Here is a 13,863-nt window from a genome sequence, read left to right on the forward strand (position 1 = left end):
GTTAGTGCAGTGGGAGAGGCGGATTACACTTAGGCTGTGGGAGAGGCGGATTACACTTAGGCTGTGGGAGAGGCGGATTACACTTAGGCTGTGGGAGAGGCGGATTACACTTAGGCTGTGGGAGAGGCGGATTACATTTAGGCTGTGGGAGAGGCGGATTACACTTAGGCTGTGGGAGAGGAGGGTGAAGATTGATATTTCAACCATATCAGCATTCTCATGTCAACATGACGAATGTTGACAAAACCAACAAAACCCACCAATAAAAGTCTATTATATAATGGCTGACATTGCAAATTGCCCATGATCCAGCAGTAGCAGGAATTTACAGGGATACTCACTGTCCAGCATGCACTGCCCAAGTCTGCGATCTTTACACCCAGCATGTCTGCATTCCCGGTCTCAAAGAGGTGCGTTAGGAAGTTCTCGTCAACCCCTGGAAGGATTCAGAGCAATCTAAGCCAACAGCATTGATATCGCCGTCTCACGGCTTGGACAGTTATTCTATTACTACTGAATATGTAACATATATGAGAACTCCCATTACTTACTGTATAAAACCACTTAATGCAGGCTTCAGTCTATGAAAATACAAATTTCAAGGCCATCCAGGGGAAATCATTTATATTATGGGCCCACACTGGACAAGATAGTGCATTTCTAATACATCAATTCATTTCGCTGTGAGCCGGTAAAGTACCATAGCATCAGCAGTAACCATTGGCAACAACACTTCATTTCGCCCCTTCTCTCATCCCAAACTTACCGGTGTCTCGATGTTGTCCAGTCCTATGAGGCCGCAAATCTGGGACTACGTAAGTATGGCATATAGCCTCACTTACTCACGGCTGAGATTACACTTGTAAATCAGGGTCGCCTACCCTCCCAGAATGGCAGGGAGGCTCCGTAAATTTGGGTCACCCCTGAAAAGGAGGGCAAACCTCCCTGATGCCGCTGGACCCCCCCCCAACCCTGCTACATCTCATTTAAATACCACAATTTGCCGCAAATGACCACCCCGGTGCATGTTACTACGCATAGACTACCAAGTGAGGCTGCTGTGTAGTTGCGGCTCCAGAGGAGGGGCTGTAGCACAGTTCAAAATTCAAATGCGGGAGCCACACCCACGGCCACCAACTGCCATTCCATACTGACTCTCTGGCATTTGGTATGGCTCCCCTATTTGAATTTTAAATGGTGCTGCAGCCTCTCCTCTGGAACCGTCACTGCTGTTGTGTCCTACTGCCGAGGGCAGTGGTTCTCAAACTCCATTCTCGTGACCCAAAACTGGTCCCATTTTCCAGGTCCAACAGCAGGATCACAGGTGTATTCATTACTCACTGACACATTTTGAGCTGTATTTTCATGATCATACCATCGACTGCGCCTTCACAGCTCCTATTGTGGTTCCATGTTGCTGCCTCCGCCATGTAGTGCTGGATGTTGTCAGCCTTTACACACACCAGGATGTTTTCTGGCTTAATATCAGTGTGGATAATACGACAATTCTTGTGCAGAAAGTTCAGACCTTGCAATACCTGAGAATAGCGAGATTCAGCATTTAGGGTTATCCTGAGTGGTGAGGGCAGAATATAGATCACTGTAGCCAGTAATACCCCTTTCACATCGCAAATGGCGGGCCGCACACAGGAGTCGAACACCGGTCCGTCCCGGGAGAGACATGGCATTTGCCAGGTGAAGCTCCCCTCCTGGGTTTCTGATGTGAAGCAGGGGCGGGGCGGATCGGTGGAACGTCATTGGGGGATGGGGGAGGAGACAGCGCTTGGAGCTGCCACTGCCTCCACCCTATGGTGTAAATGGGACCCAAATCGCTCGACCCGGGTTACCCGTTTACACTGCCCAGCAACACAGGTCAGACCCGTATAAAATACCCTTCTATTAACCCAGTTCGGAATGCCGGGTTGCTGGACCCGGTTTATTTTCAAATGGTGCTTTCACACTGCACAGAGACCCGGCAACAACCTGGATCGGACCCGGGTTATTTGTTCGGTGTGAAAGGGGTAGACCCACATCCACTAGCCATAAATCCAAAATTTGAGAAGTGGAGATAAATTATCAACCAATTATCTCCTGAAAAAAACAAAACACAGCCTGTAGAATGTAAAATAGATGCTGATTGGCTGGTCTCCAATGTATCTTTCTCTATGGTTTGATATATGTCCCTTAGGATATACCATTGTATCCGGTCAGTGAACAGAATTGGGTAGCACAAGCAACCATGACAGATCTTCCCATTCATATTACTAGTCACGTGTTCCCTCCTGTCATCTTTCCGGTAAGACTGTAAGCTCTTCAGGCCAGTACTATCGTCCTTTTGTTCCTTCCATGAGCACCTTTGCCTTGTGTTGTTAGAATTGTGTTTGCCCTGGTTCATGATGACCTATAGAAGCAGACACATATATACCGTATACCTGCTGCAGGATCCTCTTCACACAGGTCAGCGGCAGTCCCTTCCGCCCCTGGTTCCTCATCAGATGTAAGAGAGAAGGTCCCAGCAGCTCGAATACCAGGCAGACATGTGCAGCGGAGTTAGGGAATAAGTAACGCAACAATCGGAAAAGCAAATATCAAAACAAATAATAATAATCTAGAGTCTTAATTCATGTGCAATGACAGAGAAGCTGTCCAGTGCTATCTCCGTGAGGAATGGGACCGTGATGTATTGGGCTTACCATGTACTACATATGTGATGGCAACTCTGCCAAATATCCTTCAATGACACAATCATTATCAGCAGGGCCGCTGCCTAACCTTGTGCCTAAACCTAACCCCCCCTCCTCCGCCGCAGCCTGATCCACCCCTTAGTGCTTAGTGTTGCTGCCTAACCCTTATCTTAGAGCCTAACCCTCCCCTTAGTGCCTAATCCTCCCCCTCCCTGCAGCCTAACCCTCCCCTTAGTGCCTAATCCTCCCCCTCCCTGCAGCCTAACCCTCCCCTTAGTGCCTAATCCTCCCCCTCCCTGCAGCCTAACCATACCCTTAGTGCCTAACCACTCCCTCCTGCAGCCTAACCCTCCTCTTAGTGCCTAACCACCCCCCTCCTGCAGCCTAACCCTCCCCTTAGTGCCTAACCACCCCCTCCTGCAGCCTAACCCTCCCCTTAGTGCCTAATCCTCCCCCTCCCTGCAGCCTAACCATACCCTTAGTGCCTAACCACCCCCTCCTGCAGCCTAACCCTCCCCTTAGTGCCTAATCCTCCCCCTCCCTGCAGCCTAACCCTCCCAGTATACTTATGTTCACCAATGCCGACAGGCTGGATTCCGTTGTTAACATTGGGACTGATTCAGACCGCTATGCTCTGTACATACGCACCCTAACAAGCAGGTAACCGCCACCCCACCTAGTGCCACACCCCCTTCCCCACCAGAATCCCCACACTAGAATGCGAGCGCATGCATTCACTTACCCTGTATCAACCCGGTTTGGAATGCCTGGTTGCTGGACCCAGGTTTTTCCAAATTACTCTTTCACACCGCAAAGAGATCCAGGTCGACCCAGCAACATTCCTGGATTGCACCCAGGTTATTTGAGACACTGGACAGTCCTTGCATCCACCCCATCCTGGAGCAAACATCCTGGTGAGTGTGAAACTCTAGGGCAGGGACCGGCAACTGGCGGACCACGGTCCATCTCTGGACCGCAAAGGATAGAAAAGCGGACTGTCTAAACTCCTGAATCTAGCTGCACCTGACGCGGTCCCAGGGATTCATTGCAGCTGGTGCGTTGGCGATGTCACCACACACCCGCACACAGCTAATGAGGAGATCTGTCGGCACCATGTGTTGAGGCTGCCGCAGCGCTGCTAGAAGACTGTGTGGCAGCAGGAAGGTTCAGCGGAAGCAGTGGCGGCAGGAGGGAGCAGTGACGGCATGAGGACCCGTCGGGAGCAGCAGCGGCAGCAGCAGGGCCGGTGGAAAGCACCGGAGCGCCCCAGGCGCAGGGGGGGGGGGTTTCGCTCCGGTGCTACACTGGGGGGGTTTGCCGGGCACTCCGGCGCTCACCTTCAATGGTCGCTCCACGAGGGGGTGCCCAGCAATGCAGCGCGGGTCGCTGCAACGTTCAACGGGAGGGGGCGGGTGTGATGCGGCTAGGGCCGCTGAGTAACTCCACGGGGGTGATGCAGCGGTGGTGGCCACCGAGTCGCTCCAGGGGGGGAGATGGGGGGAGAGTTGCCACTCACCTCCACCCACGGGGACCTGCTCCTAACTGCTGCCCTGCAGTGGCCGGCGCCCTAGGCAAATGCCTAAAGGTGCCCACAGACACATCAATTATCGAATGCGTTTTGTACTTTTTAAGCACAAATTGCATCTTATGTACAATTATTGGATGGTGTTTATAGGCTTGTGCGATGCGATAAGCCCGATATTGTATGTCTAAAAAAGTACGTGCTGCACGTACTTTTTAGACTACATCTGAAATTTAACATTACAAACATGGGTTCATCACATGCATCCAAGTGCACATCTCATAGCAAGAAAAATTGTATAGAACCATTGTACAGTCAAAAACGCATAGCACAGTACAATTGTAGCGTCTGTGGGCACCTTAAGGCTGCCTAGTGGTGGCGCCGGCCCTGGGCAGCAGGGAGCAGCAGTGATCGTGGCAGCCAACTCCCCGTAAGATTTCATATAGTATGGGAGTATTTTTTTTTAATGGATGCTATGCAGTGGGAGGGGGGGGGTCTCTTCAAAGTAGTACTTACTGCAGTTCATCTCATGTGAAGGGGATGGAGTTTTGTGTCCCCTTTATAAATAAATATACGAGTATAATTAGAGTAATTAGAAATATACGGACTCCATTAAAAATGACTTGCCTACCCCCGCTCTAGGGGTTTGCACATGCGCATTTAAGGCTTGCACCGAACGGTCTGAATCTCCCCCATGGTGAGCAATATCAGGATTCCACCACCACTATCTTAACTCCTGACATCCCAAGTGTCAAAATGCCAACGACATCCCACTGTGGCATAGCTAGAATGGGGCGTGATGTGGTTGATTTGGGCATACAAGGAAAGAGACAAGATATATGTGGGCATACAGATGGAGCGCCTCCCAGCTAGCCTGAGGAATCGCCAGATTCCCTGAGCTGGCGCAGGCTGGCGGTCTGGCGCTCCCCATGCACGCGGGCGTTCCCATCTGCATGGCAACGGGGAGCGGTTTCCCTGCCCATCTCTGCTTCAGGGAGACAGGCAGGTAACGGGAGGAGCTGGGGCAGGCTGCGGGGGAGCTGCTGAGGGCGGCGTAGGGCTCCTCTGGAATAGGGTATGCGAGCGTCTTGTGCACGCAGGCCCCCTTCCGTCGGCCGGCGGCGGCTGGCAAATGGGAGCTGCTCCAGATGTCAGTTTAGCCGCACAGTTTTGACATTCACAAGAATCATCTCCTGGAAACAAATAGGTGTAGTTTAGAAGACTGACGCTTGTGCCAATTTCTTATTAGGAATAGTGCATGATAATCAGTCTACTGGACCTGGACCTGACCATAGTACCACGGAATTGATTCTGCACAGTCACCAATAGGCTGGAAGCTGTAGGCCCTACGGTAACTCTCCTGGTCCATTAATCAGAGGAGATTCCAGATGTCCGTAGTCCGTGACTGCCTTCATGTACATGCTCACGGAATAGATGGATTTTAGCACAGGGATGGAATTGGATATGAAGGCCATTTTCTCCAATCAGCTTAAAGTCCTGCAGAAACTGTATGACATTTTCTCCTTGGGATTCTTTTTTGCGAGCACCATTTACCTAAAAGCAAGACACATGAATAATTGAATTGGGATTACTAGAGAATTACAAGGTGTCACATGGGTAAATGATACACATAGGGGGTCATTCTGGATGATTCGCTTTGATGCAAATTCACACCCTTGCGAATCAACCAAACCCTGCCTTGCAAATGGTTGGCTGCCGTAACCCATTCGCAAGCGCGATTCGCACGCAGGCCCTGCAAATGGATGTTGCGCAGTAACATCCATTTGCAGGACAGGGGAAACCTCCCACATCTTTCGATGGTCGCCAACCATCGAAAGATGTGGGAGGTGCACGCACATGGAAGGTTGCTCTGAGCAACCGTACATATGTGTTCATGCTGGGAAGAAAATGGGTGGGCAGCTGACATCCGGTGATGTCATCTGCCCGCCCACCCTCATTGCAGCCTCATTAGCATGAGAACGCCCAGTGTTCTCATGGGAGATTGAAGATTTGTCTAGGGTGCCGAGAAGTCTGACACCGGCCCTGGGTGGCAGTAGTGAGAAGTATTATGCGCAGGGTTGCCTACCCTCCCGGAATGGCCGGGAGTCTCCCGAAAATCAGGTCCCCCTCCCGGCCCACTGGAAAGGTGGGCAACCCTCCCGGATTCCAGGGGACCCCCACTGCGATCACGGCCATCTTCCACCGATGTCTGCATTTAAATGCCGCAATCCGCAGGTCTCAGAGGAGGGGGCGGGGCTAAAATGTCACAATCGCATCATTTTAGCCACGCCCCCTCAACATAGATCTGTGAATTTGGCTATTTTGCATCCTGGGGGCGGGACTTGATGTCACCACGCTCAAGCCCCACCCCCAGAACTGCTGCTCAAAGTCTCCTCTCTGGGCTTCTCCCGGAGAGGAGATTCTTAAAGTCGACAACCCTGATTATGCGCTGTTCTCCTGTGCCCTCCCATGGATATTGCCCACTGTGCCCCAGAACTACCTTAATTTAATAAATTATTACACAGTTTAGCAGCGAGATTTCGTCCAATGCGGCCTCAGTAAACTTCTTCCCGCTCTTCGATATTTTCACTGCAACGTACTTTTTCTTCCTGTAATATAAATCCATGCATAGTCATCAGTGTGGGCTTCATGCCATCATTTCCTGGCACTGCACACGGGAAAAGCGGGATTACAGAGGGATTCCTTTACTTCAGTTTAGTAAATAGCGAAGAGTTCAGCGGTATCATCAATGATATCTAATCAGGGGCACTTACTGCAGATCCCGACAGAGCCAGACTGTGGAGAAGTAGCCCCAGCCCACTTTGTGGAGCACTTGGAATCTTCTGTTCAGCATCTCACCCTTTTGGACTGGGTGGTATCCTCCTGGGAGACACAGCAAACAGCTGTTCAATGTGCCGATTACCATACTGTCCCTTTAATCCAGGACACTCATGAATAATGAAGCAGGTTCTGTGGCTGAATACAACAAAATGTAAAGCAGGATGGGAGTGATGACTGCTTTACATTTTGTTGTATTCAGCCACAGAACCTGTGTCATTATTCATGAGTGTCCTGGATTAAAGGGACAGTATGGTAATCGCACTTTCATGGAACATGTTATATTCATGAGTGACCCGGTTTAAAGGGATCACATGGTAAACCGAGTTAAATGGAATACAGTCAGAAGAATATATATACCTACCCCCTATGTATGTGATATATCGTCTATATATATATATATATATATATATATATATATATATATATGTCTAGTGTCTCCAAATCAATGCCATCTGTTGGCAGCGAGTGAAACTACATCTCTTTCTTTCTCACACATGCACAAACACATATATATATATATATATGTCTAGTGTCTCCAAATCAATGCCATCTGTTGGCAGCGAGTGAAACTACATCTCTTTCTTTCTCACACATGCACAAACACAGAGGCAATCACAAGGCAGCAGACTAGCTTTTGAAGCATTTGCTTCGGGCGGGCTTACTAGTATACTGCATATATATTTTTCATAGTGTAGTGTAATACACTATTGCAGCCTTTGGGTGTCACTGTTATTCCGCGCTGTTTGTTAGGCACTCTGGATATAATGGAATTATTGGCCGGGGTGCCCTGCTCTCTGTAGTACATGTAGTCGTTGCCCGATGAAGTTTAATAATGGACTGGTGTAAGGGATTATCTATCCACACACATACACACATGAAGACGATTAAACATTGTATCACTACCTGGCTGTGAGGTCCCTTATTCTATACCCCACACACTTGAAGGTCCGAGAGTGTCGCCCAACTCCCCCCATATATATATATATTGGGGTTGGAAGCGGTACATCTGTCAGAATGAACTTAGGTCTACAGTCATTAGGTCGACCCCATTAGGTCGACTGGCAGGAAGGTCGACCTGACTTAAGGTCGACATGGGCCAAGGTCGACATGACTTAAGGTCGAATTTGCATAAAGGTCGACATGAGGAAGGTCGACTGGTCATAAGGTCGACATGGGTTTTTCACTGTTTTTTGATCCGAATGTCGACACAGTCGACATGGACACAGTTGGCAATGAGAATCGGACCCTCGCAATGCTTCGGGCACGGTTTTATTCTATTTATTCTATTATTATATTTTATTCTCCCACCATGCCCTAGTGGATGGTAGGGCATGAAATACCGCCGGTCGGCACATGTCGGCTCAAAAAACAGTGAAAAACCCATGTCGACCTTATGACCAGTCGACCTTCCTCAAGTCGACCTTTATGCAAATTCGACCTTAAGTCATGTCGACCTTGGCCCATGTCGACCTTAAGTCAGGTCGACCTTCCTGCCAGTCGACCTAGTGGGGTCGACCTAATGACTGTAGACCTAAGTTCATTCTAATAGATGACCGCATCCCATTGGGGTTATAATCACATTTCCGAAAAGGATACAATGTCCAGATGTGGTTCTTGAAACACTAATAAAGTATTCTGGTTTTAAGATCGTGCATTGTATTGGGTTACTGTTCTGTACAAATATTATGACATTTATTTCCAACAGCATATACAATTCATAAAAATCCGTTAAAATGTGGGATATAAACCTGGGGCTTGTGGTGGTCTGGGTTACCTCCCTATCCGGATGGCAGGACCCCCAGCAGCTGAAGATGACACACAGCACCGATCCGCAAGCCTCTCAGGTGTTCCCCCTCCTCCAACCAACGCGTTTCGGGCTATAGAATAAGCCCTTTTTCTATAGCCCGAAACCACCACAAGCCCCAGGTTTATATCCCACATTTTAACGGATCTTTATGAATTGTAGATGCTGTTGGAAATAAATGTTTTTTGCCTAATAAATTGGAGTGGAGAAGTGGTCATATCCTGTGAGGAGGGGCGGAAAAGAACCCGCTACGTGTACATAGGGCACTGATCATCGGTGAGTGTATTTTCTAATGGTTTCCTGTTGATGTATCATATCCATTGATGTGCTGTAGAAAGGATTTATAAAGAACCTGCTACGTGTACATAGGGCACCTATCACAGGTCAGTCCTTATTGGCATTAACCTAACGACCAGACAGAAGAGGTGCAGTTACCAGAGATCCTAAGAGTAATTGGGAGCAGTGTAACCCAAAAGAACTCAGCGCCAGGAGATCCCCATTGTGTTGTTGTAGAATTGTGTGAGATCCAGGGAATCTCAGGTGTATCTCAGGCAGCAGGGGTCTAGGCGCAGTCATTGTTATCTAGATTTTGTCCAATAAATATATATATTCCACCATCAAGAGCAATGACCTCCTGCACTGGGAACACATATATCAGGTGAGCACAGGTGCTGCTAATCAGCCCAACCCCTGTATCAGCCACACTATATTCACGCATGCAGGCGGCAACCAGGAATAAAAACACTGTAGTAGCGGCTGTACATCAACACTTCAAAGCGTTTTCTCACGTTGGCATCGGTAGAAGGCTTATCCTGATGACAATGTGATTAAATGATTGGAAACATTGATGTAAAGCCGCTACATGCATGTATATTACGGACCTCATGATAGGAGCAGCACTCGCACCTTTTCCACACTGACTCACCTAGGCAATACTCTGCAGGGTTCTCCTCGCACGCTTCCTTATTAGACATGGTGAGAGACGTACTTGTCCTCAAGCTGGAAGCTTGTCCCTGCAATATAACCGGCTGAGTTACTCTATACGTCCAGTACATACATTATATACATCACGTGACACTGTGCGAGCTCTGCATATAACCGGCTGAGTTACTCTATATGTCCAGTACATACATTATATACATCACGTGACACGGTGCGAGCTCTGCATATAACCGGCTGAGTTACTCTATACGTCCAGTACATACATTATATACATCACGTGACACCGTGCGAGCTCTGCCTATAACCGGCTGAGTTACTCTACACGTCCAGTACATACATTATATACATCACGTGACACCGTGCGAGCTCTGTATATAACCGGCTGAGTTACTCTACACGCCCGGTACATACATTATATACATCACGTGACACCGTGCGAGCTCTGTATATAACCGGCTGAGTTACTCTACACGTCCGGTACATACATTATATACATCACGTGACACCGTGCGAGCTCTGTATATAACCGGCTGAGTTACTCTACACGTCCGGTACATACATTATATACATCACGTGACACTGTGCGAGCTCTGTATATAACCGGCTGAGTTACTCTACACGTCCGGTACATACATTGTATACATCACGTGACACTGTGCGAGCTCTGTATATAACCGGCTGAGTTACTCTATACGCCCAGTACATACATTATATACATCACGTGACACTGTGCGAGCTCTGTATATAAGTGGCTGAGTTACTCTATACGTCCAGTACATACATTATATATACATCACGTGACACTGTGCGAGCTCTGTATATAACCGGCTGAGTTACTCTACACGTCCACTACATACATTATATACATCACGTGACACTGCACGAGCTCTGCATATAACCGGCTGAGTTACTCTACACGTCCAGTACATACATTATATACATCACGTGACACGGTGCAAGCTCTGTATATAACCGGCTGATTTACTCTATATGTCCAGTACATACATTATATACATCACGTGACACTGTGCGAGCTCTGTATCTAACCGGCTGAGTTACTCTACACGTCCAGTACATACATTATATACATCACGTGACACTGTGCGAGCTCTGTATCTAACCGGCTGAGTTACTCTACACGTCCAGTACATACATTATATACATCACGTGGCACTGTGCGAGCTCTGTATATAACCGGATGAGTTACTATATACGTCCAGTACATACATTATATACATCACGTGACACCGTGCGAGCTCTGTATATAACCGGCTGAGTTACTCTATACGTCCAGTACATACATTATATACATCACGTGACACCGTGCGAGCTCTGTATATAACCGGCTGAGTTACTCTACACGTCCAGTACATACATTATATACATCACGTGACACTGCGCGAGCTCTGTATATAACCGGCTGAGTTACTCTATACGTCCGGTACATACATTATATACATCACGTGACACTGTGCGAGCTCTGTATATAACCGGCTGAGTTACTCTATACGTCCAGTACATACATTATATACATCATGTGACACTGTGTGAGCTCTGTATATAACCGGCTGAGTTACTCTATACGTCCAGTACATACATTATATACATCACGTGACACTGTGCGAGCTCTGTATATATCCGGCTGAGTTACTCTATACGTCCAGTACATACATTATATACATCACGTGACACTGTGCGAGCTCTGTATATAACCGGCTGAGTTACTCTATACGTCCAGTACATACATTATATACATCACGTCACACTGTGCGAGCTCTGTATATAACCGGCTGAGTTATTCTATACGTCCAGTACATACATTATATACATCACTTCACACTGTGCGAGCTCTGTATATAACCGGCTGAGTTACTCTATACATCCAGTACATACATTATATACATCACGTGACACTGTGCGAGCTCTGCATATAACCGGCTGAGTCACTCTATAAGCCCAGTACATACATTATATACATCATGTGACACTGTGCGAGCTCTGTATTACCATCTCTGTAGCCGCCCAGCCTCTGTCCTCGCGGACCCTTTCACCCTCTTCTCCGGCCACTGACAAGCCAGAAATGTGCCCAGGCTGCACAGGGGTATGGTATTTCTTTCTGGCCCGGACGAGCTCAGATGTTGGAGTGAGGAGACTGCTAATGGAGTGGCAGTGATGCCAAGCTGGCTTACATGACCCCCCTGCTCTGGCAGATACCCAGCGATAGAGTAGATGGGTTTCTGAGTCCTGGATAAGGAGGAACGAGGGATTTTCACCTGATTTGTCTTTCAAGGATTTTCCTACGTTCATTGGGATTTGTAGAAATGCACACGATGGGCTGAGTGGTGAAACAGACGGCAAAACCGTAACATGTGATCAGAATGTGGTGCTCCATCTGACGGGGAGTCACCCCACACGCTCGTGCGTCCCAGTCATTCGGTGGTGGGGAGTGGAATCCCTGCCTGTCTCTGCTTCAGGGAGATGGGTAGGGTTAGAGGGGAGTGTGGGGGGCTACGGGCGAGATGGGGGAGCAGTGAGGAGGTGGAGAGCTGGAAAGGGACGCGCGAGCAGGGCAGATTGGCCCGCCGGGAAACCGGGCCATTTCCTGGTGGGCCGGTCCAGATTTCCATCTGGCTGGGCCGCCGACCGTGCAGGGCCGGTTCTATGAGCCCGTTGGTGACGTCAGACAGCTACTTCAGCCTGGCGGTGCGGCGGGTTACTGGTGCCTGTAAGTAACATCCCCCCCCCTGGTGTAGTAGCTTGAAAGGGCAGTAGCGAGCGCACACACCATCTCCCCCCAAGCAACAGCGAGCGCACCCCCCCGGGCAGTAGTGAGCGCACCCCCCCGGGCAGTAGCGAGCGCACCCCCCCACCGGGCAGTAGCATGCGCACACCCCCCCACACCCCCCAGGCTGCTTCGAGATTGTTCCCGGGACGGATTTCGCTGCCAATCCGCCCCCGCGCATGAGCCCCCTTTCGGCGGATGGCGGTTGTTTTTTTTAATTCTATTTGTGACCTATAAATTCAAACTTTTAATAACACATGTAAGTGATAGCAGGCAGGATAACTGGTATTGAATATGCAGCAGAATGATGAAGTCGGCCAGTGTCAGACCTCGTCATCTCCCTCTAAGACCCTCTCCATATGTTGCAAGATAGGACAATGCAGACTGCGGTATTATCTTTAAATGACTTAAATCTGCCTACGTTTTGCTGGGATCATCTGCGAATATTACATGTAATCCGGAGAGATCAGCGCTATGTCTAGCATCCTGCAAATCCACCTATGATGTAAAACAGTCTTGTTTAATACAAGTACGTGCTAAGGCTTAGAGTCTAGTGTATACAGTTACATTGTAGAGACTTAATGTGACTAAACGGGAACGTTTGACTCTGCCATTACTGTCACATGCTGTTAAGGACAGATATTTCATTGGTGGTTATTGATTGAAGATTATTATTAATTATGTGGCTTGGACTGTCCTTAATTGACCTCCGGGTTGTCAGTAAAGAGGCACTTGCATTTATCATATGAGTTCTGTACTATTTATAACACCAGACAAATTGCTGTAATTGGCTTAGATGTTGTGATCATCACATGATCCATTCTGACAAACCAGTCTTCAGCAATTATGTTCACATGATTCAGCCAGCCTATCATTACACAGGATACCCTACTTAAACCAGGAACAACTCTCTTACTTTAGGTGATTTGTTTTTGTGGTGTAGGTGGCAGGTAGCATAGCCCCCCCCCCCCCCCCCCCCCCCAGTACACCACTATGCCGCACCTCCTGCCATTTCCCACAGCAAGGATATGCATTATTGAGTGCTAAATATTAATGATTCACCATCCATATGCGTTTGCTGTCACTATTCGGGCCTGTATGCGCATTTATTTGATAACCGCTAAAATTGCAAATTCACTGATCAGCGGTCAACTGTGAATCAGGCCTGAAATTCCCAAGTAATTGTTTCCCAAGAAACTCCTTTCACCCGAGACCCTCATTTAGACTACACCAAGTAAGGTCTCCAGTGCTTAGCAGATCTCAGCGCTGCCTGGTGCATACTTATAGG

The 13,863-nt window shown here is 48.4% G+C and overlaps 1 protein-coding gene across 1 annotated transcript in view; it reads right to left on the bottom strand.

The window, feature by feature from the left end:
- LOC146027209 (SRSF protein kinase 3-like) overlaps positions 1-13,863 on the bottom strand; it is a 30,006-nt gene that overhangs the window by 3,815 nt on the left and 12,328 nt on the right. Inside the window, exons 3-9 of the mRNA XM_083158165.1 lie at positions 9,777-9,864; positions 6,981-7,089; positions 6,728-6,815; positions 5,673-5,760; positions 2,433-2,539; positions 1,376-1,538; positions 342-436 (exon numbers count right to left, since the gene is read on the bottom strand). Coding sequence (XP_083014291.1) covers positions 342-436; positions 1,376-1,538; positions 2,433-2,539; positions 5,673-5,760; positions 6,728-6,815; positions 6,981-7,089; positions 9,777-9,864 — 738 coding nt within the window. The remainder of the gene's footprint in view (positions 1-341; positions 437-1,375; positions 1,539-2,432; positions 2,540-5,672; positions 5,761-6,727; positions 6,816-6,980; positions 7,090-9,776; positions 9,865-13,863) is intronic.

Source organism: Crinia signifera, chromosome 8, assembly GCF_055691185.1.
Source record: "Crinia signifera chromosome 8, ASM5569118v1, whole genome shotgun sequence".
NCBI lineage: Eukaryota > Metazoa > Chordata > Amphibia > Anura > Myobatrachidae > Crinia > Crinia signifera.